This window comes from Stegodyphus dumicola, chromosome 2 (genome assembly GCF_044657685.1).
Source record: "Stegodyphus dumicola isolate Sdum_Otavi_A_Nest chromosome 2, ASM4465768v1".
Classification (NCBI taxonomy): Eukaryota; Metazoa; Arthropoda; class Arachnida; order Araneae; family Eresidae; genus Stegodyphus; species Stegodyphus dumicola.
Genome location: NC_140769.1, coordinates 173,902,531 through 173,929,931, shown reverse-complemented (window position 1 = coordinate 173,929,931; position 27,401 = coordinate 173,902,531). Strand labels below are relative to the sequence as shown.

Sequence of the window (27,401 nt, the reverse complement as noted above, 5' to 3'; positions counted from 1 at the left end):
AAAAATACAGCAATCCAACATCCAAGTTTTAGTTATAGAGATGTCTTATATAAGCATATTATACTCTAAGTAAAGTGGTAAAAAGCCTTCCGTGTCATATTTTTTTGTACAACTGGTCCATTGTAATAATCTGAATGTTGAGTTTTATCAGAAATACTTTATTAATTACGTATCTCGAAGTCTCTATCGATATTTATCCACGTATTGTCGAGCAGCGAGTACCAGATGCATGTAGATCACAGCCACTATCATATTATAAGACTATAAGAAAACCATTTACTTCAGAAACTTAAGATTGAGTCTACCAGGAAAATCAGAAATGAGCTATGAGCTTTAAATCTAAAAGTCACTCTGCACGTTTTTTGACTCATTTTCATTTTTTATTGAATCTTTTTGTTTTTGTTTCACATTTAATTTTACATGAACAAACGTTTCGCAAAGCATTCGAATTTATAAATTATAATCTTTAATCTTACTGTAATCACGACCCTTATTAGTGGTCGAAAGGTTAAAATCGCTGAATGCTAGGGGTTTGAACGCAGTGCCATTTCAGGCAAAGAGGCTGGCTTCGTGGTTGGTATCGCAGGCATCCTTTCTCTAAGCTTGATAGCCTTTGTGTGCCTTGCCATATTTAAACAACCTAGCCTATTGTGTAAACATAGAAACATATGATAAGAGATTACACTCTTTATGGAAACAAAATGTACGTGTCGAAAGTGTGCAATTAAATTCTAGACATGTTGTTTACATATATATTTATATGTAAATGTAGTATGTAAATTGTGCAATGCATTTATTTGCTAACAATTTTTATTTTCAGTGCGTTTTTATAAAGAATTTAAATACTTCTTACATAATAACAGGACTGAGACAATGATGAAGAGAAAGAAGTACTCAGCTAGAATAAATAACTCAGACGGGAATTGCACGGGAAAAAATAACATGAAAGACAGTGTTATTTAAGCCTGAAAATTAATTAATATGCATTATTCTCTGTCCTGATAAATATTTTATGTAGGTTTTTTAGTAATTAAGTCTTTTAATTAAGTTTTGTTTAATTAGGTTTTCTTATCATATGTGTGGAATTCAATCATTTAAGGTAATGTGGATTACCTCAGATAACAGGAAGTGCGGATAAATGGACAACTGTATTATTTCATAAAAAATTATCATTACGAAAATTTATTGCACACGGTACTGTTATTACGCAGTGTTATTACGCACGGTGTTAAAAAAAATGTCCCTGAAAAATTATCCTGGAAAAAATGTTCCAGTAAACATGTTTCCAGAAAAAATTAAATGTTTCTAGAAAATGTATGGCTATTTTCTTATTTTTCCAAATCTTATAGCAAACTATTTAGTGTCATATCATAAATATCACCACAAGTTTATATAACTTTTAAAATTAATGAACATTATTTAGCTTTTACATAAGAAAGTTGCCTTACATTTAATGAAATATGTTATACAAATGTACTAAATGTAAAATATTCTATAAAAGATGCTTAAAGTGAATAGAATTAATCATACGATTGTGTTATGTGGATAATCACATATAAATTTAAACTAGGTCTTTGGAACATTGTGCATTATGCTTATCAATGTAGACGTTACGTCGATTATTTTTTTAACAGTTCGTCGTAAAGGCCAAATCATATTCCCAATTCGTAAAGCCGTATATCATACTCCTAGTTAATAATAATCCGTAAAATGATATTCCCAGTCCGTAAAGCCGTAGATGTGAAATATATGATATTTTGTTCTTTAAGGGGCTGTGTTCAATTCTAAATTTTATTTTGTATAAATTTTTTTAAAGATTACATTTTAATTTAGTATTAAGATTAATTAGATAATTAAGATTACATTTTAATTTAGAATTACTCGGTCCTGTTATTATGTAGATTTAATCGTACAGGAACAGACGTTGTGAACACGAGACATAAAGAAAGACGGTTGTAGGAAAAAATGTCACCCGGAAAAAAGGGAAACGGAAAGAATATCCCCGGAAAATAAGGAACGGAAAAAATGTCACCCTTCGTTTGCAATGGGAAATATAAGGCATGTTTAGAAAGATCGCCAAGCTGGGTGATAAAAGTTTTATCTCAACAACCATAACTTCGGATGACCGAAAACATGTGCGAGTAGAAGCAAGATGTGTTGACTGCTTGTTGCTTCCATGGAGCCTACCTCCATAGTTTCTTCGTTAAGGTTAAAAATAGAGGGTTGTTTAATAGGGGGAAGCTTTCGCGATGGAAGCCAGGGGAAAAGGCGGGTTGTCTAGCGTCGGTCATTGTCAGGTCTTTAGTAATTACTCTCCTCGCACCGCATGTAGTTATAGCCTTAAGCTGCGGTTTAGTGAAACATTTATTGACGCACAACAGAAAACTAATTCATCTTGAGCTCTGGTATAAGAAACAGTTGTAGATGCAATTTCAAGTTACGGTTTGCGATAAGAATAGGACTAAATTTTTAAATTAAATTAAAAGTAACGCATCTGCACAGGAAACAATTGTTTAATTTTTCACTTAAGTTTGAAAACAAGAATACCACAGTTAAGAGGTTTATTTCAAAATTATTACTCCAAAATTATTAGTCCCTGAGGGACTAATGTTTTCATTTTGCGATTTTGCGTCGAATCACTCTGAATGTCCATTTCACTTTTCAAACTGTTGCCACCAAATATTGTGATAAAACAAAGGTACCTAGAGCCATCGAGTTTCGAATGACGTAATCCTACTGCGAATATGGGCAACTGGAAGCCCAAATTTGAAATTTGGAATTTGTTTTACTATCGATTTTATATTTTGTAACGAATTTTTGATTAACAAACTCAAGAATTTCAAAGCGAGCCATGGCAATGTTGTACAGAAAAAACATTTTTATCTCCAGCGCGTGAGACTGTGAATCGGAAATTCTAAAAATGTGCTCAATTTAAAATTATTTTGCGATACTGCTCTTGAACTGAATTTTATGGTTTAAGTGCGAAGAATATGATATTTAATAAATAAAGGTAACACACAAAATGTTAAAAAAAGGCCCCTTTGGACGTAATTTAAAATCTGAAACCTTTCAGATTTTTTATTTTACTAAAATTTTAAAATCTAATTAAAATGGATCCTATAACCACGCGATCTGGATTTAAACATTTAATATGCAATGAACCCTCTTATGGCGACCTCTTCCAAAATAATTTCTCAGAATAGAAATTAATACTTGTACCGAACATTATATCTTTAAGACGACCACATCCACCAAAGACCAAAATAATTAGAAACGTGGATGATCGTATTAGAGAGGATTTAATGCATTTTACAATGCACCAATGCGTAACCTACTCAGAGCCGGACCATCTAGTAGCCCATAAACGATTGGCGACCATCTCCTTAAGACGATCACTTCCAAAAGTGACAGGCATTTTTATGGGTATAAACAAACGCTTGCACTGAATATCATCTTTCTAGGGTGGTGATCTTCACAGAATACCAAAAATAAACTAGAAACATGGACGGATTAGGATTATTCAATTATGGCAAAGCGCACGAGGGCTATCTACCTAAAGGGAGGAATGCCTTCGTGGAGAACTTTCTAAGGGAGACTGGCTCGTATACATATTACACATGGGGAAAACCACGAAAGTGCCCATGCAGCTAGCCCATTCGCGGTATTGGAATCTCGGACCAAACTACCAGTGTTCAGCGTCTTTACCGCTCGGCAGCTGATAGGCTGAAATCTGATGGATGGCTGATGGATATCTTGGAAAGGATTTTTACTTATAGTAGTTATATTAATTACAATTACGTGTAAAGCTTATGGAAACTTAAAAGCGGCCGAGCGGTTAAGTTGCTGAATACCCTGGTTGTTAGATCTGGGTTCGATTCCTAGCAAAGCAGCGTTTCGTGGTTTTTCCCCTATATAACGTGGTTACGAGCTAGTTTTCCTTAGGAAGCCCTCCACGAAGGCAACCATTCTCTTAGGCAGATACCTTTCGTACGCTTTGTTATAGTCAAGTAAATCAAACCAAATTAAAGAAGCTTATTCATTCTACTCTCCAAATTGAGCTCCAAATAAGTCATACGTGGGAGCTTTTCGTATTCATAACGTAAAACGTATCAAAACGGAAAATTAAATAAATTTAATTATTTAACTTAGATATCTAGAATTCCAGTTTTTAATTTCTCTTGTTTCCAAAAATCTGAGCATGAATAAATGTGTAATAAAGCATAAACCGATAACTTTGAAATTCAGAGAATAACTTAAATGGCCTTTGACCACTAGCAGCCGAGAGGTAAAAATCGTTGAATATTGGTAGTTTTCGACTGGTGTTCAAACCATGGCGGATGTGCTGCTTACCAGGAAATTTTTGTGTTTTTCTCCATGTGTAACATAAATACGAGTCAGTTTCTATCAGACGTATCAAATAATTTTTGTCAACTACCCGCTATAAACAGTCCTCCATGAAGGCATCCATATTCACTTCGGCAGATAATCTTATGGTACTTTGCCATAACTTAAATAATATGATTTGATGATCATGCTAATTTTTTCTCATACTGAAGCCTGTGATGCTTTAATTAATGTTTTATTTATCATAAATGTGTTAAACTGCTTTAAATTAACCAAATCAGGATTTTTTTCTGTTAGATTTCCTTTTTGAAATTTTTAACATCATTTTAGAAGCCTAAATATGTCAGATCGTTTTAGTAAGACGTATTATTTGTAACTGTTTTACATATAAGTACAGTGAATCTCATGACGGCGAACTCTAAAAGTGTTTCCTACAACATAAATAAACAGGCTTTTATACATTTGCCTCTCTAATGCAACCATCTATATAAGTGGCCTAAAAATCGCTTGAAGCGGCCGTTAGTGGTCGCATTAGAAAAGTCTCATTATATTTGCATTTTTGTGGCATTTAATAATTTCAGTTACATGTCTGCCTTATAAATTATAATATTGATTTTCAAGGTCGTGTAACAACTTTCAATATAAATTAGAATAGTAATAATCTTTTACATTCCATTCGGATTATTGTATTCGTATGAAAGCCTTGAATCAATTGTTGATCATTATTTTGTACGTATGCTATTGCAAAAATTTAAAAATTCTTAATTATGATATTTTCCAATATTCGGGCTTTAAATGGCCAAGTTATTTAATTTTATGCCAAGATTTAAACTTTGTGCATTTACAATAAGAAGATCTTAATTCTGGAACTTTTTAACATCTGAAGCTAGTTAAAACTGGTTGAAATGTGTTGCAGTCTCAGTTCGTATGCAAAACCACTCTCGCACTGATTTGTTTTATGCTTAATTTATAGTAATTTCACTAAGTAACCAAATTTTAGCAGGAGACTTGAAAAATGAGCAACCCCCTCACCGGGAATCGAACCGCGGATCTCTGGAATACGCGCCCAGCGTGCAGACCACTACACCACGAAAGCACGTCAAGGAGGCTCAAGTCTAAAATTTATGCATATTTAGTATTAATTCTATATTTTGCATATTAACATTTAAAAAAATACCTGACTAAATTACTCCTGGACAGTTGTGTATAAGCCTATGGTTTGTTTGATCAAGTTCGACTCATTTGTAAAGTATTGAATGGTGTACTCGCTTGCAAAACCTTGTGAATTTTGTGTTTCTTGAAAAATCGGCAATACTAAGTATGATTGCTAAATATTACATTCTTTTTAAGGGAACATTATAGTATAATAATAAGAATATTTTCTCCTAGGATATACTTTTATCAATGATATGTTACTGTAGCGCAGTTTTGCTAAATTCCTATAAATCAGTTCTAATTATTCTAAGCTGATTTACTAAGACTTGGAATGATGCTCAAGGCCGGCGCTAGACGTTTTGCCGCACGGTGTCTGCTTTACAACTTCAAAATTCTGCCGCCCAGCTCTTTCCAAAGTTCTAAAAATTTTGCGTTCTCTCAATTCTGCCGCCCGGTGCGGCCGCGCCGATTGCATATGCTCTGGCACCGGCCCTGATGATACTAGGAATGACTAGGAAACGATAATTCAGATTAATACTTATTATCTGAATTGTCATTTCCTCATAAACAGGATGCTTATATGTTACAGATGTTTTAATTAATAACAACCTTAAAAACTGGTTGTTAGTAGCTTTAATTTTGACTCCATACACTTCAACAATTAAAAAAGCCAAAAGATAGGAAGTTTCCTTGTCAGCTCTTTTTGAGTCCTTTTCTAATACTGCTAAAATTCTGCATGATATTTGTTTTAGAACTGCTAACAAAATTTTAAATACAAAAGTTATACTGCAATTTTAAGTCTCAAAAGTAATTAATTCAGACTTGAAAGCTCTTGAAACATAGAACTTGAGCTCAAAACAATAAGAATAGAATTTTGCATTCATTTTTTTTTTAATTATACGATTGTTGCTTCATTGATAACAATGTTATAAATAGTTTATTTAGAATTATACTACAATTGCTGCATCAGAATCCATGTTTCTTACTAATTATTTAAACATGAAAAATGAGAACTATACTATTTATATGTACTTTTTAATCTCCAAAGTCATAATAAGTTTTCTCATAAATAGGAAATTGACTGTTTTCAACAGTTTTCACCTCTTCGTCAAGAAACATTTCTTTTACGGTCCTAATTAAAAATTACAGAATAGCAGAACATAATCTATCTCACGAAATTTGCTAAAGCAAATTCTTTCGCATTAATTTTGAATTTTATTTAACTCAAATTTATTCAATATTTCGAGTTCTGGATAATCAAATTAGCGGTGTCATTCTAAAGCTGCAAAATGTAATTAAGAAGATCAGCTTCGTTTTTAATGATTCTTTTTACCACGCCACTGGGAAAAAAAAAAAAAAAAAAAAAAAAATATCTGAGTTTTCAGATTTTCAATTATGTCCAAATGGCGTTTTTTTTTAATGTTTTGTATGTTACCTTTATTTATTAAATATCATGTTCTTTGCACTTAAACCATAAAATTCAATTCAATAGCAATGCCGCAGCATATCTTTAGAATTTCCGATACACAGTTCCGGGCGTTGGAGACAAAAAGGTTTTTCCCACCCGTAGAGTGTTGCCATTGCTCCCTTTTAAATCGCTGAGTTTGTTACTCAAAAATTCGTTAAAGTTTTGCAAAATATAAAATCGATAATAAATCAAATTCCAAATTTCAAATTTGGTCTTCCACATGCCCATATTCGTAGGAGGATTACGTCATTCAAAATTCGATGGCTCTATGTGCCGTTGTTTTATCACAATGCGAGAAATATACGTACATTTATGCAGATTTTTCATTATTTAAAGGAAAATCTGAAAGCTTTCATATTTCATATTGCGCCCAAAAGGATTTTTTTTTTTAACGTTTTGTGTGGTACTTTTATTTATTAAATATAATGTTCTTCGCACTTTACCATAAAATTCAATTCCACAGCAATATCACAAAATATTTAAAAAGCACAAAATTTAAGAATTTCCAATACACAGTTTCGGGCGCTGGAGATACATTTATTTTTTCGTACAGTGTTCTCGTTGCACGCTTTTAAATCGATGAGTTTGTTAATTAAAAAATTCGTTAAAGTTTTGCAAAATTGGGAATAGCTAATAAAAGAAATTCCAAATTCGGAATGCTCATGTTTGGAGTTCTACGTTATTCAAAACTGGATGGCTCTAGGTACTGTTGTTTTTTCAAAATGCGAGAAACATTCATGCATTGATGCAGAATCTTCATTATTTAGTTTCTTTAAATATAATGCATGGCAATAATATTTTGTAGCAACAGTTTGAAAAGTGAATCAACGCAGAAAGTGAAACCACGCAAAATGTCGTTTTGAGACTAATAGCCCTTTGGGTCTAATGCCCCTTTGGGCTAAAAAAAAATAAATAAATGTTAAATTAGCAAGTTAAAATAATAGCAACATTTAACCGATAAGAAAGTCAGAACTCTTTACTACCTCGATCGAAAAATGCAATTTTGAATAAAATGATAATTTTGCTTCTTTATTAAATTATTCTTGTAACAGGACTTGCATGAATGGATTATATTCTACTACAAGAAATTTTTTCTTACCAATAAATTGCCAGAGTTAGAGACAGAAGTACAGTAAACCCTTTCTAAGATGACCACAGGTTCATAAGATTTTGGGCTTTTGCGAATTAGAGAAATAGCTCTCAGCACCGATGTCCAAGTTCTCAGAAATACTGATCATCATAGGAAGATAATTACCAGAAGAAAGTTCACTGTTCACATTCGGAAGTGCATTATTCTATAAATGAAAGTACATTAAGCCGATTCGATTGCGTGTATGGCCGTATCTATTTATATATAGGTAGGTGTATTTAATTATGGCAAAGCACACTAGGGCTATCTGCCTAAGGGAAGGGATGCCTTCGTGGATGACTTTCTAAGGGAAACTGGCTCGTATACACGTTACACATGGGGAAAACCACGAAAACGCCCAAGCAGCCAGCCCGTTCGCGGGACTCGAACCTCGGACCGAACTACCAGTGTTCAGTGACTTTACCGCTCGGCCGCTGGTGGGCATTTATATATAGGAAAAATTTTAATATAAAATAAATATAGTGTAAAATATATGTTACCGTTAAAGCGTATAATTAAGTTATTTCCTCGAATAAGTAAGTATTTGGCGGGGGGGGGAACTAGCCAAGCCGGTTTAGCTAATTATTTTAAAATAACTATATTAATTAGTATATAATATAATATTCTATAAACTAACTAATGATAAATGCCGCTCAGACGGTGTAGTGGTTAGGGGAGCCAACTGCGATACCTAACGGCTTGGGTTCGAATCCAGGGGAATACATAGTTCTAATTGTTCGTCCCTTCATAGGAGGCAAAGGTGGCCCACCTATTAAGTGACTGCATAATAAAGTGACAACTGCTTCTGGTCAAGTCGAAGTCGGCTGAGGGACCATCATTCATATTAAAAAAAAAAAAAAAAAAAAAAAAAAAAAATCTTAATAACAAACAAAAAATCTCAAAGGTTTCAGGCTTTAAACTACGTCCAAAGAAGGCGTTTTTTTTTAACGTTTTGTGTTAATAACCTTTATTTAACGTTAATAACCTTTATTTATTAAATATCATGTTCTTTGCACTTAAACCATAAAATTCATTTAAATAGCAATGTCGCAAAAGAATTTTAAAAAAGCATATCTTTAGAAGAATTTCCGATACACAGTTCCGCGCGCTGGAGATAATTTTTTTTTCGTATAGTGTTGCCATTCCTCGCTTTTAAATCGTTGAGTTTGTTAATCAAAAATTCGTTAAAACTTTTACAAAATATGAAATAGATAATAAAACAAATTTCAAATTTGGGCTTCCAGATGCCCATATTCGCAGGAGGATTACGCCATTCAAAATTCGATGGCTCTATGTACCGTTGTTTTATCACAATGCGAGATGCAGATTTTTCATTATTTAATTTCTTCGAATATAATGTAGGACTCTAACATTTGGTGGCAACAGTTTGAAAAGTGATTCAACGCAAAATCGCAAAACGAAAAGCACGTAATGATAAACCGTTAATGTGGAAAAAAAAATGACACTATAAAATATCTGTCGTTTTATAAATTAACTGATGATAAACCGTTAGTGTTTAGAAAATTATATTTCATATTACGGATAGATTAAATAATAACGGAATGCTTAGTATAATATTATTGCTAGATTCGTTAAACCGTATTAAAAAATAACAGACTATGTTCTTGCCGAAGATAGCTCGAACTTATTTAATGATACTTAACTTCAGTAAGTGGACTGTAATATTAACAATAACAATTTTATTTTAACAAAACAACATTATTGAATACTAGCACACGCATGTGCTTATAGTTACCTATGTAACTTAGCTAAAGAGCGAGCAACCATATGCTCTTACATCAAGTCAGAAATCATTCATACTAATACAGCAAAAACGAAATAACTTTAGGGTTACACTAAAGCCAAACTCTGCTTGGCGTAAAACAATGCTGCCAAGCAATACTCTTTCAGACACCGAACAGACTATACTACGCCAAAAGTTCTGTTTAGCAGCTTTCGTGTGCCGTCTTTACTGACAATTCGTCATTTATCAACACTTTAATGTGAACAAGCTGTTAGCTTCCAGTTAGGGATGTATGAAATTTAGTTTAAAGACCGGCAATCATTATTTAACAGAGGGAAACATTTGCTCCCCGTGAATTCTTTTCTTTCGGGTGAGGTGGGTCGGTTTCTTTAAGGAAACGGGTGAAGCAAACCACGGGGGAGAACATACGATTTTCCCGCAGGCAAGTTGGAAGACCTGCTATCGAAATGACCTTGCTCAGCTGCAGCCAGCTCAACGTCTTACCCTTAAAACCTCCCTCAAGAGAGCCCGCTATAACCCTGCCCGCTTGGCAGGTTTCCCCATCTCCAATCGGCGACATTATTTGGCGAGCTTTTAGAGTTCCCTTTTTTCCGTTCCTTATTTTCCGAGTGACATTTTTTCCGTTCTTTATTTTCCGGGGACATTCTTTCCGTTTCCCTTTTTTCCGGGTGACATTTTTTCCGCACACCAAGAAAGACAGTCGTGTGGGCGTTTGTTGAGCAATCAGAAGCAAAGGGGAATTAATGAAACATTTCGGAAAGCGGAACTGGAAAAAAAAAAAAAAACCACAGTACTTTTAAAAGCATTATACCAATTTCATTTACTTGTAAAGCACTTATATTTTTTCATTTCTTCGTATTTATATTATTCTCATTATTTACATAAACTAAAGTTTTATTCCTTAAATGCATTAAATCGTAAAAGGAAATTTGATAATTTTTGTGTTTAAAGACCGGACACCAAATTTTTAAAGTTTTTTTGACAGATTAAAACATATTTCGGGAAAATTTGTATATTTCTCTTATTGGTCTGAAGAAGTATTTAATAATATAGAAATTTAAAAAAAAAATAAATAAATGCATAATGCACAGTTCTGAAAAGACACTGCTTAAAGTTTATATAATTAAAAAAAAATTATTTAATTTTGGAAAATCTTGTTCCTCAGATTTTAAATATTTTCCATTCTCAGCGACAAAATTTGAATTTATGATGTTTTTATCATACGTATAATCGCAGAGTTTCGCCTCCTTAATCGAACTACGTAGATATGTAATTTTATTGGAAAAAGTTTAAAATTTTGGATTATTCATTATTCGTATCGTTGAACTTAGGCCAAAAAAGAAAGAAAAAATGTTAATTAAATCTATATTTTTAATATAATTCATTGATGAAATTATATATTAATTAAATAAATCTGTATGTATGAATACTTATATGCAAAAGAGGCAAAGGGCCTTTTTTCAAAAACAAACAAGGAAGGGCGATCTAAACACGTTTGAACTCTAAACTTTTCTGGGTTCTCTTTTTAAACTGCATGGTAGATGTAAAACACACAAATACTAAGAAGTTAAGAAATGCTATTTCTGTCTGTACATGGACCATCATTAGTAACGACCGAAATTTTCAGCTGTCTTTTATTAACCAAATAGCCTTCAGCGGCCAGAGGGGACAGGACCCTGGAGTAACGCTTGAACGAAACACCCGTTCTCACGGATGTTAACTAATGGTTAACTCTCCCCAATAGTATAAATAGCTGTAATTAATCCGCCCTCCCCTGAGTTCAGCCACTTAGCTTGTTTTTCAACTCAAAACTAAGACCTTCAAGCGTTAGTTTCCAAAGCGTTAGTTTCGAAAAGTTCTTAATTGCTTTCATCTTGCATACAGATTGCTACAATTCCCTGGCAAATCCCAATTCTCACTTCTCTTTCCAAACAAATATATACTACCACTATTAATGAAAGAAAAAAATTCATTTTATGAATAACTGAATATGAAATGTAATCATTTATTAAAAAATGAACTTTTGTAAAAAACTCATAAATCTATATTCTGAAAATTTTAAGTGCGGTGAAATACAGCATTTAAGTCTCTCCCTTAACCCTTTCAGTCCCAATGGGTTAAGTCCCAGTAGATGTTTAAAGAAACCTAGAGAGAATTAAACGCATTAATTTACTACATAGTTGATGTCCACTGGTAGCAGGTATCATTTTTAACATCCCCATTACAAAATTGTTGCGCGCATCTTCTTATAGAGGCTTAGTGACAGACTGTCAATTTCTGTTAGTGTGATTTGTGTCATTTGTGATAATTACCAAGAAGGCATAAAAAAAAATCAAGTCAGTTGAAACAAATAAATTGGGATTGAAAGGGTTAAACAATTTAAGATGTTTTATAAATTTTCAGTATTTAGTTATTCAGATTTCAACCAGTAAAATCATCTTCTCCAAATGCCATTTGTTAAATGTATTTAAGTCCTCAAAAACAGTATTTTCCCTTTCATTTAAAGATTTTATATTTTGACAACTTGCACATCCATCACATTGTTTTTGATATTCTGCACTATATCACACGTAAAATTATAAATTTTTGCTCATAAAAACTCACAGAATCATGAGTCTATTTGAATTAATTGTGTTTCTTATATCCAAAACATGTTTAATATGTTGAAGACGTATATTAATAAAGTTTTATAATATATGTTTAGTGGGAAATATGCACTAATATATAACATGCATTAAAATAATTGAGTCACAGGATCAGTAAGAAACCATGGTTATTACCAAAATAAATAAGGACAATGTGCAACATAATAAAGACTACAGAAATGAATGAGGACAATATTTAAAATAAATAAGGACTATATAAAGCTCCTCACACTCCCACATCATCACCACTACATAAGAATTAAACATGTTGCAACAATAAAATGAACAAAAAAGAGAGAGTCTGTGCAATCCATTACTCCAAAAAAAGCATATGTTTCAAGTATATATAAGTATTAATACATAGTATGAATCACAACCAACACACTAAAAGTTGTACTAAACTACAGCACACTAAAAAATACTATACTTCAAAGGTAAAGAATTCTTAGGACAAAGAATCGCCACAAAGTAGACTCTCTCTCAGAAATATTAATTTTAATTTCGCTACAGATTTCTGGAGTGCATAAATTTAGATATTCTGAAAATTAAGAAACACAAAAGAAAGACATTAAAATTGTCTTGGGAAGTTTGTCACTGTAAGTTCAATAAGTAATTACAAAATTTTCGAGTAAAATGTATATGAAAATTCAAATAAAATACTCTTAAGTGCTTATAAGAAATGTCTTAATATAAAAGTTTTCTTCTACCAATGGTGGCCCTCAGCGGACTTCGGTTTGGTCTACTAAATGATGGTCACCTTATTACGGAGGCACCTAATTATAGGTGGGCCACATTTGCCTCCTATAAAAGACAGTTACAATCCTGCCTTCTCCGAGGTTCGAACCCGGGACCTTTGGTATCGCAGCCCGGCGACTCAAACTACTATACCGTCTAGGCGGTCTAAATATAAATGTAAATGTAAGCAATCCTATTTAAAGTGACTACTCAAAATTCCATTCTTTTTAATCTTGAGTGAATGCGGTAAACTTGCGTAATGATTAAAACCAATGTTTATTGTTCTCAAAAACACTGTTCGTCTTAGAGGGAGATAGTCACCAAGAAAAGTTCACTGCAAGTATACATTATTTCTAAAAAAAAAAAAAAAAAAAGCTGCACGAAGATTTTCGTGATTTTCCTAAAGTATAATGTGCATGTGAACCAGTTCCTGAGAATGTACTCCACAAAGGAATCCCACCCCTTAAGCAGATAGCCGTAGTGTGCTTTTGGCATAATCTAATAAATCCAAATCCTACTGAAATATTATGCATAGCTGACTTTCTTCATAACTAACAAATCGTCATTCAAGTAACTGACTGCACGCTGTGCATGGAAATTTTAATGACATTTTAAGAATAAACTGAAACAAAACAAGAAATAATTTTCGCTATAAGAGTATTAGACTAACAAAAGTGAAGAAAATAATCTCAAAATTAACTTAGCAATTTTTTTTATAAATAAGGTCATGCAGTTACTTACCTTCCTTTTTCTAATCTTTTTTAGGTAATACTTTTCATAAAAAATTACCAGTAAAAACTTTATAAAAATGATTTATTAATGACCTTTGTTAGTTAACTATGTCGATTTAAAATTCTATTAAGTGCTATAAGTTGCATTAATTTTCTATGCTTAAGTCTCCTTCTTACTTTTTCAGCTAAAATTTATAAGTTAATAAAAAATATGAAAGTAAAAAATTATCCTTCTTTCCATTTTGCGCTCATAAATCATTATGGGAATATCCATTTACAGTTATTAAAGCCTGAAAAAAGCATGTCTGCGATGTTATCGTCATGCGATGATTTGTAGATACTTTATTTTTTACCACGATATTTTCGACGACGATGTTTTTAAACTGCGAAGTTTTTGAACCGCTTTATTTTCGACGACGATGTTTTGTACGACGATGTTTTAGAACTGCGATGTTTTCTCCCACGATGTTTTGTAGCACGACGTTTTCGCCTTGCGTTGTTTTCTCCGCGACGTTTTCGTCCGCGATGTATTTGCCGCGATGTTATCGGCGGACACCCTTTAGAAGATGTTACTCTTTACTGTAATATGAACACAGGTATACATGGTCAGTTCATACCTGAATCTTTTCGCTCTAAAATATTTCAGAAGATTCATTGTCTTTCTCATGCTGGTATTTCAACTTCAACAAAATGAATTACTAAGCGCTATTTTTGGCCTAATATGAAGAAATTTATTAAAACTGCAGTTCAATCATGTCTACAGTGCCAACGTTATAAAATTCATAGGCATATGAAATCACCGTTGGGTACCTTTTCCTTGTCTGATGCAAGATTTGCACATATCTATATTGATTTCATAGGTCCTCTTCCACCGTCTGAAGGTCACCGTTATTGCATGACAATTATTGACAGGTTTACCAGATGGCCAGAAGCCATACCTACTGTCGACATTTTAGCTCAGACGCTCAGACGACTGTTAGTGCATAACTGGATAGCAAGATTTGGCTGCCCGGTATCAATAACAACTGGATCAAGGCCGAAATTTTGAATCTTACTTATTTAAGGATTTAATGAAAATTTTGGGTACACATCGCATTAGAACTACTGCTTATCACCCTCATGGACTGACTGAATCAGTCCATTGAAACATCAATGGACTGATTGAGAGATTTCATAGGCAACTTAAAAGTTCAATAATGGCTCACAACAACCCAAAATGGACTGAAATTCTACCTATTGTTCTGTTGGGTATTAGATCTGCCATTAAGAAAGATATAAATGCTACTTGCGCTGAACTTGTCTACGGTACTACATTTAGATTACCGTCAGATATGCTGAATGCTACAAATATTGTATCGCCTACTGAATCTTATGTTTCACAACTTCGATCAGACATGCATTTACACTCATGTCCATAAATTAAGGATAATGGAAAATCAGGCAAAGGAAGAGTGAGAAGCAAAACAAATTTGACTTATTTGTAAAGCTTATTTATTAAACAAAAGGTAAAGAGCAAAAAAAGATGCTATATGTGGGATATTATTAAAAAAAATAGCGATTTTTCTCCCTGGAGCAAATTACAAAAAAAAAAAAAAAAAAAAATATTTACAAATAACCAATATTACACGGTTGGTATGATTGTTAATACATTGTATGTCTCCCAGACGATGCAATACAGTCCGTACAACGCCTAGACATATTGAGTATCAAATTATCGATCTGATCTTGGGGGATATTACACCACTCAAAAAGCAATGCTCTCCGAAGTTCCGGTAGACATGTAGCAAGAGGTTGACGGGCTGCAACTCGTCGGACAAGCATGTCCCACACGTGCTCTACTGGATTCAAGTCCGGTGAGAATGCTGGCCCGTCCATGCGGGTGATATCCTCCGATTGAAGGCATTCGCTTACGACGTTTGCACGGTGAGAACCGGCGTTGTCATCCATAAACACAAATTGTGCGCCCATGGCGCCCCGAAACAAACGTACATGTTGTTCCAGAATGACGTCCCGATAAATTTGGCTTGTCATGGTTCCAATTTGAATATGCAGGTCAGTTCTGGAATCCAGAATAATTCCACCCCAAACGAGCACTACTGCACCACCGTAACGGTGTTGTTCAATGATGTTTTCTTGGTGGTAACGGGTACATGGAGCTCTCCATATGAAAACCCGGCGAGAATCAGACTACAAGCTAAACCTGGACTCGTCGGAAATGATCACACAAGCCCACTGTTGCGGTGTCCACAATGCATGCTCTCTACTCCAGGCTAACCGCAGGCGACAGTGAGTTGCAGTAAGTGGAACGCATCTGACAGGTCTACGAGCATATAGACCAATCTGCCCTAAGCGTCTGTACACGGTCTGCCTTGAAATTGTCGTACCAGTGGCTGAAGAGAGCTGACGAGACAGGTCTGAGGCTGTGCTCCGCCTGTTTCTTTTGGCAGTAACTGCCAAATACCGGTCCTCATTCGGCGTTGTAACTCTGGAGCAATCTGTGCTGTAACGTCTACTCACATTACCATCATCTTGGAATCGTTGCCAAAGCCTGGAGATGACACTCTGGGAAATTCCAAGTTCGTCTGATACTTCCAGTTGGGTACGCCCTCTTTCCAGACGGCCGATAATTCTACCACGTAAAAAATCATCCAAATTCGTCCTTTGTGTCATAACTATTCGGTTATTGCACTGAAATGCTTATAAAGCGCCTGCGAACAATTTTAGTTCTTTGCCTGTATTCCTTATATATCACTCTCTTACACTCTCGTCATTGTGACGTACCATCGGTGTCGTCTGGTTACTTTCTGAAATTTGCATATGATTCTTGAAGATGTGTGTAGTGATTTTGCATGTGAAATATTTATTTTAGAGTTTGATTTCCGCGTGACTCCGAGTTATCCTTAATTTATGGACATGAGTGTAGTTAGACCTATTCCAACCTCTAGGCATATTCAATCACCAATTTATGTGCATCCAGCACTTCAAACCTGTTCTCATGTATTTCTGCGTGTCGATTCTGTTAAAATTCCTCTAACTCCACCGTACACTGTACCTCATCCCGTGGTTAAACGAATTGATAAAAATTTTATTATTGAGGTAAATAACAAAAAGATTACAGTTACAATGGATCGTTTAAAACCAGCATATATGTTGTCAGAATGTATAAATTCACCTGTAATTCCTCAGTTTCCAAAGGAAGTCTGCGAAGACACAAAAATTGTTCCAAAACAAGTAGGTACACGAAGTGGACGTCGTGTTCATTTTCCTAAAAAACTAATTACTGTAAAATGATTAAAGTTTTCTCTTGTGGTTTGCTGCAAATGTTACAATGTATAGATACTTGGAATATTTTTTTTTTTTTTTTTTTTTTTGCATACGTATTGAGAGTTACATAAAATGCTTATTAACTTTTCATTATTTCTGTTTAACTAAGTTATGCATTGTGTAGGTATATATTCCAATCAGAATTGTAAATGTATTATTACTATTCATATATTGGTATTTCTTTTTGTACGTACAATTTTAAAGTATAACTGTTATTTGAATGTGCATATCTTAAATTGGAAATTTACAGCCAACCATTTTTATGTCGTGACTGTGTCACTGGGGGGGGGGGGATACTCTGTGGCAATCTAATGTTCGACTGCGTGGGCAACCAATCCACGTCATGTGGTTTATGTAAAAACTGCTAGCGCGGCAGTGAACTCACTCACTTCGCCATTAGCTGCAGCATAGGATGTTTGAATTTTAGTTTAGTGGTTTTGTTATTCGTTCTGTTATTTCAGTTGTGTTTAAAGTTATGGTGTGTGTGAATAAAAGTTATGTTTAAAGAAAAGAAGTCATGTCAATTCAAGAATATACACCAAGACATAACCACTACGCCACCATAGATTGATTAATAAATTCATGGCTTTATTTTTCAACCAAAGACAATCCTGCCGATCTTCTAACGCAAAGAGTTAGTGCCTCTTGTGTAGTGAACAATTGCGAATGGTGTACTTGCAAAAATTTTTTTGATAGAATCATGAAGATGTGACTCTATCAAAAACTCTGCACAGTCACACCGTTATTAGTCCATACAAGTGCTTACAACCTGTAGATCCAGAGATTGAATACCTGACACCAAGGGAAAGGGAAATCCTATGTCCGCGAAAACAAGATTTCTGTTGACATTAATGACTTTGCTGAGAGAATTGTATTAATTGACTTTACTCTAACGTTTTATACGAACTAATGAAAGTTAGTAGTAATTAACATAAAAACATTAATGTTCCTTTTAGTCCAAAGGGGGCTCTTGTTCCCGAATGGCTATTAATTTCGTTTTGCCATTTTGCGCTGAATCACTAAAAACGGAGAGTCAGTTTTCAAAATTGTGCTTATGTTTCTGTGTTGGTATTGGTTTTTGAGATTGTTCTTTCTGTTGGTGCTGGTTTTTGAGTTTGTTCTTGTGTTGGTTTTTGAGTTTGTTTTTGGCAAAATGCCCCTTTAGACGTAATCTAAAACCTGAATCTTTTATTTATTTATTTATTTATTTATTTATTTTTATTTTTTATTTTTTTACATTTTTTAATTTATATGTAATTGCAGGGAGAGATCTCAGATGATAGTTTAAGGATCCTAAGTTTTACTAACGTTTATTTTATTTTAAATCTTTACTATCACTTCTTATTTTCTACTTCTGGCCAGAATTAAAAGCTTTAACTTATTTATGCAAATTTGTCTTGCTAACGCCAAGTACTTAAGTTGTGGCTTTTTGCCAAGCAAGAGAGAGGAAGGAGTTATTAGAAGCAGGCCGCTGGCCATAGTAGTTTTACTCGTTTGCTGGTTGCCTTCAAGGCCAGAGGTTTAATCCTCTTGATAATTTTAAACGTATCGTAGTTTTAGCAGCTCTCTGTACTACATACGGCTTTTTGTTAATTAACGGCCAATCTTAAAGTAGGCACTTGTATATTAATCCAAAGTTAGTTTAGTTAGAGTTTTAATTAATAATTTTATATTCTTACGTTCAGACCACAAGTGGTTGGTCTCTGTATTCCGAAGTCCGGAAATCTCTGTAAAGGTAGAAAAATAAAAGGTTTCGTATACCCTTCCTGTGTGTATTGTCTACTTCACAAATTATTGAACATAGCTTGAGTAAGCTTCCGGTTCCGAGTCAGGACAGTTCATGTTTCCAAAGGAAGTAAAGAGGAATACCAGTCCTGATAATAGTACCTCTTAAACTAGAAAAGGTAATAGCAATAAAAGAAAACGTCGATCTATTGTCTTCGTTGTTCATAGCTATAAGGTTAAAAAGTAACTTATAATAAATATATAAAATCACAGCACTTTCAAACGTAAGAGTTATTATAAACGCATCAACAAAGAACACAATATTAGATTACGTAATAACAGATAAATAGTTGTAACCATATCAACTAGTACCTAAGTGACGCTAATTTTCGAATACAAAATAAAAGTGATCATATATATATATATATTTTCCTTTCGTTGAATGTTTGCCCAAAATTTGAAATTATGCAATAAAACCATCAGCTGAAAATAAGAAGGTAATTGATTGTACAATAATTATTAGAAGTTATTGGGATTTTACCATCGTCATTCATTGGATGACTGACTCTAAAAGAGCACTTCGTGACGTTTGGGTTTCTCAGACTATACAAAGTTTCGTTTCTATCTGAAATTTAAAGAAAAAGAACATAACTATAGCAACACTTGAGTGAACTTTCTCAAATTCTAAACATAAACATTTATTTAATTTTTAATGCAAATAAAAGGAGACATTTAATAAAATCCTCTAAACGAAGATAACATACATATTTTTAGATTTTTTGACATTTTATGCGCTTTTCAGATCAATAATTATTAAAATATTAAAAGAAGATTTTAATTTACCCAGTGTTCATGAGGTATACTGTACTGCACAACACGTCATAATTTTGCTCATTTATTTTATATTGCCCCTTTGAATGAGTTTGTCTACCTATCGTAGCCAATATGACTGCTGGAGACCTAAAGGTGTTATTTGTTGTTAAAATGCAGTTGAATGTAGTTGAATAGTGCAATACATTCAACTAATCGCCGGTCAGAATTTATCAGGATCATTATGAATGATAAACACGACCCTTTTGTTCGTAATTATGGTCATTATAGTCAGGGTCTTTGGTCAGGGCCACCGAGCTTTAGCGCACTGGCAGTATTAAGAACTTCCTAAATAAAAGCGGGGTGATTAGAATGGCTAATTTCAACACATGGACATTTTACTCCTTACGACTGCAGAAATAACGGGAAGAAAATAATTCTAGAAGAAGCAGCTACGGCGATGTGCCAAACAGAAAAGGAGAATCGACTTTCAATTCTCTATTGGAGAAAACGCGAATCTTAATCGAAAATTTTTCGAAGACAATTTATTTAACGAAAATTCTAACCCTGACCAAAGACTTCAAGATGGTAAGCACAGCAGAATCAAAATTCGAACTAGCGATGAATGTTGTTAGGAAATCGCATATTAAAAGGAGCAGTAGTGCAGAGAAGACGCTAGTTCGAATGGATCATTTCAATTTTTCTACACTCTTTCTTTCGGAAGAATGATGCAGTAGGACTGTACATAAACTTTTCCTTTCTTTCTACTGCAAAATCAGGGGTCGTGGGTCCTAAACGTGGACAGCAGATGACTACATATTACCTCCAAACCTGATATTACCTGTGTCATTTCTATAATCCATAGTTCTATTTGGGAGAGCTTTCGATGTCTATATTCGATTCAAATCACTACTTCAATTAAGTCTTAATGACTTTTATTTACACACATCTTTTATATTACAATATATACATAATTCTAGATTAATTTCAAATCAAAAGATGGGGATTATCCCAGCTTTGTATCAAATTCTATCGAGAGAAACCGAGTCAGCGACTGCTCTCTTCCAAGTTCGTTTTTCGACTTCCCGTTGCCTCTGGCTGAAGAGAAACTTTCTCTCATATCGCGTTCGAGTTGTAACAACCTGAAAACCCTACATATTACCTCGCCGAAACTCCAATCACGGGTCTCTCGTATTCATCGCCGAGCGTGCTGACCACTACACTACGAAGACATACTAAGAGGACAGCAAAATACCTTATAACTTTATTTGGAGGATGGGCGCTTAGCCAAAGAATATGTATTGGACGTTCTTTGGCTTAACCTTTCACTGCCCCTCGCAATCTCTGCGATTCATACATGCTACCATTCAGTGCCTCTGTAAATTTTATAAATTTTGTCCTTCGTTAATTCTGCCGCCCGATTCGTCTAATCCGATATCACCACTTCGATCACCTTCTTGTTTATATTCACATCACAATCGCTAATACATCTTAAATTCTCTTAAATGAAATGTTTTGCATCATTGATAGATTAAATTATGGTATGAACAGAAAAAACTATATTTCTCAGATAACTGAACATTTAACATTTCATTTTAAACAATAAATAAGTACTTGTCTTTCCGAAATAAATTGATGCTTAAGCCCAAATTTAGGACACTTCGCCAAAGGAATTTTTTACAGTGTGCAGTTCAATCCCCTCTCACTTGATTTGTCGCAAATTTTTAAATTTGCTTTAAAATTAAGAAAAATAAAGCTTCAACTAATGTACCTAGGATTTAAATAATCCTACTAATGTACCTAGGATTATCATAAAATTATAATCAGTTGCCTATTAAATATTAGAAGTTAGTGACATTTTACCATTATCCTTCAGTCTACGAGTGACTTCAAGAGAGCAGTTCATGACATCTATGTATCTCATCAAATCGAATTTTGGATTTCCACCTGAAATAAAAATTACAAGAAGTTAACTGTAAATATTTTTGAGAGGAACTTCTAAAACTCTGAATATAATAATTTATTTCATGCATTTAATTCTGATTTGAAATATATTGGTAATGATAAAATAAGGCTATTAAAATCCCTAAAACATGCATAATAAATATATTTTCATATTTTTCCCCTTGTAATGTCCTTTACAGTTCAATGATTACTAAAATATCAGGAAAAATTGCCCTTCATTAAAATGAAATAAACGATGAAAAAAAGAAACATCAGAAAATTAAAACTAATATATCATTTATGCCGTTTTACTTTTATAAGAAATATAGCATGAAAAAAGCACGCAGACTCCCAGCACTATTAGAATTTATATAATTAATAAAATACTTAAGAAAAAATAATTGCATATTAATATTAAAACATTTCTGTATTAATTGAAATGGTATACAGAAAAATCTTGATTTTCTAACTAATTTTTAAAGTTAGTGTAATGTTATTTTAAATTAAAATTATCTAGAAACAAAAAAGAAAAACAACAAAAAAGAAACTTTACATTCATGCTTTTTTAATGAAAAATAATATAAAGCATTTAAAATTGCATGCAAAATGGATCCGTTTTCCATGCGTGTTATACATAGACAAGACTATGTATAACATGCATAGTCTTGTCTCTGTATAACAAGCATGGAAAACGGATCCTTTTTACATGTAATTTTTGATAGCAGCAAAACTTGACAGTAGTCAACACGTAAACGGCATACTGATAGCTTTTAAAATGTACATGTAACGCATATTCTATAATTAACCATTAATTACATTTAACTTAAAATCCATGGATATAAAAAACATCATAATTAAAATTATTTCTTGTAAATTATTTATATATTTAATTAGAAATTTGCATTTTACGCCTCAAGCAACTATATCGCTAAATCTACAAATATAATATTGAAGCAAATATTTTAAATTACTATTAATCTTAGAGGAAATCAGAATCATAGATCTTTATCAGCTTTCCTGATTCTGATTTCTACAGAAGATAATTTAAAAATTAAATTTTAGATACACAAGAATAGTACATAACAATTATCCAAAATGTACTCATAATTCATTTATAAATTATGAATGTTAAGATTTATATGTAGAATGCTTAGCTTAAGATCTGTTAGATGTTTTTTTCATTTTTTTTCAAAATTTTCAAAATTTTATAACACTGTTTATTTTTTATTTGCCTGCGTATTTTATCTTTTGAATCACAAACTGCTTCTTTGCAGAAATTCAGTCTAATTTTTTTTAATAACAGAAAAAGTTCTTTCGCAAGCTGCATTTGAATATTGTTAAAGCAGCAAACATTACAATTGGAAATACTTTGTATTTACAGCAACATTTTTATCTTTTAATTTTGTAGTTTCTCCGTATGCTGTATTTATTAGTCAATCTGTAATTCTTTCAAATTACCTACTTCGTAACGTAGAAAACTGAATTTCCACTTCAAGATATTTTGTATCAATAATGGATGGGGAAGTATTCGTCAGAAATGAACAGATGAAAATGAAATTTTAGTTCTCAAGTTAATGTCAACAAACTTCGCATGTTTTAGAAATGGATCATTTAGAAGCTATTTATCAATTATACATATGAACATGCATAGCTCTCACTGAATTGAACACTAACTTCTCTTAACTTTCATTCGACTCGTCAGTTTTAAAAGTATGATCTTGTTTTTGTGGAATTAGTGAAATTTTCATTGTATATTTGTTATTAAATTTTTGAAATGGAATAAATGTTAGCTAAACAGCTGAATTTTGTTTAGAAATTGCTGATCGTTTTTCGAATCTAACAAATAAATTGATCAAAAGTTTAACAAGTCCTCTTCTCAATTTATGTGTATGAGGAGCTTCTTGTTGCAATATAAAAGAGACAGCCATGTTTTACTGCAGTATTTCAAAATTTTATGAGATTTTACATTCTGTTCCAAAATTTATTGAAAAATTTTGAAGATGTGCTTCTGTTTTAAACTTTTATCTGAATAAAAATATACATCCACAACAACATATGTATAATAAACATTTCAGTTTATGAACCAATTAATTCTTCAGTAGCTTTCTTCCAACTATAGGCAAGTGGTGGCTTGGACAACCTATATCTGATGACTGATGCTACCCCTTTAAAATTTTATAACATGTTACTAGCATAGTCTGAAGAAAATGATAAGAAATTTTTCCATTCTAATTCTTTGCTTATAAAGTAATCATTTAAACAGCTGGAAATATATTTTTCATTATTATTCATGCATTCTAAAATAAAAATCAATGAATCTATTACCACTGCCTTTTCTATAATAATCAGAGTATATACAGTGCTCTCAAACGTGTTCGAACACTTCAAGATATTTCATTCTTTCATTGAATGAGTTTCATTGAAATATTGCTTTACATATTTATAAAAATTAACATTTGAGAATGAGAATTTTTAATAAGATTTAAAATTTTATTTTAGAAAAGTACATTAGTTATTTTCTGAACATAATAGAATTTTTGGGGAGAAAATTAATAATAAAAATGTAACCAAAAAGTTATCTCACAAGAGTTTTCGTACACTGTAATGAAATCTGTACTTATTGGTAAATATTGTAGTATTTCTCATAGTTAGTATTTTGTAGGATTTCTTGCAGCATTTATGAAAGCTTTCAGAAGTCTGAGCATGGAGTTCCCTATTTTTGTTTTTTTAATAATGTCTGCATCAATGTTTCTTCATGTTTTCATCATTCCTGTTTTTACTTCGGTTTCGTTTTTATTTTGCATCTTAGTACTCTATTATCTAATTTTCTCCAAATGTGTTTTATCCTGATAAAAAATCCTTATCCTGATGTTTATCCCTTATTTTGTCTTATCCTAATCCTGATAAAAAAATAAACTTGCTTCCAATGCCCAAATTTTGGTCGGATAATTTTAAATTATCTTTTAAAATATTTAAATAAAGAGCACGGCTAATTATCCCAGTAAGAAATACTAAATTATGTAATTCTGATGGTGACCTGCACCCCACACAAGGACACCTCCACGGCCATTCTTCACTGTTCCAAACACGTTCTTGTGATTAGGTTCCTCATTTTTGTTTTCTCCTCCATGCAATTATATGTCCATCGGAACCAAAAGGATTAAATTTGCTTTCATCTGCAAATAGGAAAACTTCCCAATACGCTTATTCCCCATTGATTTTGCGAAGGAAAGAATAAGCTTTCTCTTTTGGAGGGGGGGGGAACTTACAAAAGGATTTCTTCGAGCAGAGCGGCCATGTAATCCAGCTGCTCTGAATACTCGTCAACACTTTTAGGTGAAATTCAATTAGAAAATTTTCCAGTAAATTCTGTAGAAATCTTTACAGCACACTATGAGGTAATATTTCTCCCGCCTTCTTAGCATGCCTTCGTGATGTGGTTTTCTGCAAGCTGGGCGTGTATTCCAGAGGTCCTTGGTTGGATTCCCGGCGATTGCTAATTTGTCATCTCTTCTGCTTCCAAAAAAATACCTAATGACTCTACAACACAAGCGTGGATTTTCCAGAAATTTTGTAACTAAAAATATGTGATCACATTGAGTTAAAACTTTGCCGAACAATCTCTTCTCACTTTATTTTCGATCCAATTTTGTTCTTTAAAGCGTTTTACCGTATGCTGCACCAAAGAATGGGATAATTTTCTAATTAAGTGTCACTCGAGATGCATTTTCCAGCCTTATGATGGAAAATAATCAATTTTCGAATCATATTTGTTGCTAACTTACGACTGCGACCCATCTTTAAATGTAAATAAAATATAACAAAGTAAAGCCAATCAAGTTTTTTAATGTCATCAAAATGAAAAAAAAAAGAAAAAAAAAGAAAAAAAAAGTTGGAGACGATGATTTGAATTACGAAATTTTACGAAAATGTTTCGATGTCCAATCACCTTTGTGGCGTGTCTCTTGAGATTTGTAATTTTAGAAAAACTAACTCAGTATTAAAAAAAAATTCAGTTCTATTCAAAATCCCATTCAGGTGATATGAAAAAAAAAAAAAAAAAAAAAAATGCACTGCATTCGAATTTAGCTGCAGTCATCAGTGCTTTTTCTACAAATTCTTAAAAGTGTAGAAACAGTTTTGGAACCACTGTAGTTTGTTATCTGTGTTATCTTTACTTCCACCAGTACTCATAATAATAATGTGTTGTATACTTACAACAGTGATTTTTGAAGACGTTTTCACAACTGCAGCTCTTTCCGGCAGCCGCAGCTGAATTTTTTTTTTTTTCTATGGCAGAATCCCGAAGGCCCAGCATTGAAAAGGTATTTCGAATGACCCGAAACTTTCATTGATCTATTATGTTTAACTAAAAATCGAACAAAATAGTATTCAGCTTCTATGGCATACATTTCATAAATAAATTTGATATTTCTTTAGATTTTACAGCACCGATTTCTTTATGCTTTTAACATGTGCCGTACAGCTGTCCTTTACGCTATTTGCAGCTGAGAAGTCTTTGCTGCATGATTCATGGACACTTGGATATGCTTTAATGCACGGAAATTTTACAGCATATGAATCTATGGATTTCTGACTTCTTAGTTTGAGGCGGAATAATACATGAAACAGCTTCCACCTGGACCACAAGTGCCGTAGTCTACACGAATGACAACGAAGCGGAAAATCTTTCACTGCAGTCGATTAAATTAGAAATATTAACGTTTAGCGCCTACTTATTAACTACTATATTAACGTTTAGTGTATGACTGGCTACTCTTCAAAATCAGCAAAGCACTTAATACATGATATCAGGAGCATTCATCCAATCACTGCATCACCTAGTTCTGCTCAGCGTTATTTCACATGCGTTTTTTCTGCAAACTCAGAACTTGGCCTCATGAACTCAGTGAGCAACTTAGCCAGTCCATTTCAGAAATACCATCCATTTTCAAATATTCTGATACCACATGCGTATTCGAGCATTATCATCTATGAACAAAAATTTCGGATTAACGGGACGCCTAATCAGCCTTCCATAAGCTTTCAAATCTCTGTCACGTACGGTTATTGGACTTTTATCAAAGATACGCAGATGGTCGGCGCCATTTTCGATTGTTCAACCTTAAACAACGTCATCTCTTTCGGATCTTTCCCTTCGGACTGTATGTTGTCGGTTTTAACGGCCTATTTCATGCGTTCAAATACAGATAATTAACAGAAATAATTAGACTATTATACGTTGCTTGAAAATTTTAATTTGGTCGCATTTTCATATAAAAATTAATTTTGACGAACAGTATATTAATTTATATTTTCCGTAAATCCGAATATTCGTAAGGCCAAGAATATTTTTATAATCTTTTAATTATTTCCGTTTCGGTGACGTTCTTGAAAAATGTATGACAGGAAAATAATGTACACAGCGATTCTTACTGTCCTGAAAGAATTATCTAGTAATTTAAATTAATCAGATTATAAAACCTTTCAAGTTTCTCAAAAGATGAAAAATTAGAAACTAAATGAGAGAAATCTTTAGCTAAAAGCAAAAGTTTAAGGATGAAACAGGAATAAAGAAAGACCATGAATCAGTATGATCTGATGTTTAGGCTAGCTTACTCTGTAC

The 27,401-nt window shown here is 33.1% G+C and overlaps 1 protein-coding gene across 1 annotated transcript in view; it reads right to left on the bottom strand.

The window, feature by feature from the left end:
* LOC146998655 (uncharacterized) overlaps window positions 1–27,401 on the bottom strand; it is a 54,461-nt gene that overhangs the window by 12,379 nt on the left and 14,681 nt on the right. The window contains exons 3-4 of the mRNA XM_085810246.1: window positions 21,695–21,778; window positions 19,563–19,646 (exon numbers count right to left, since the gene is read on the bottom strand). Of these exons, the coding sequence (XP_085666372.1) occupies window positions 19,563–19,646; window positions 21,695–21,778 (168 nt within the window). The remainder of the gene's footprint in view (window positions 1–19,562; window positions 19,647–21,694; window positions 21,779–27,401) is intronic.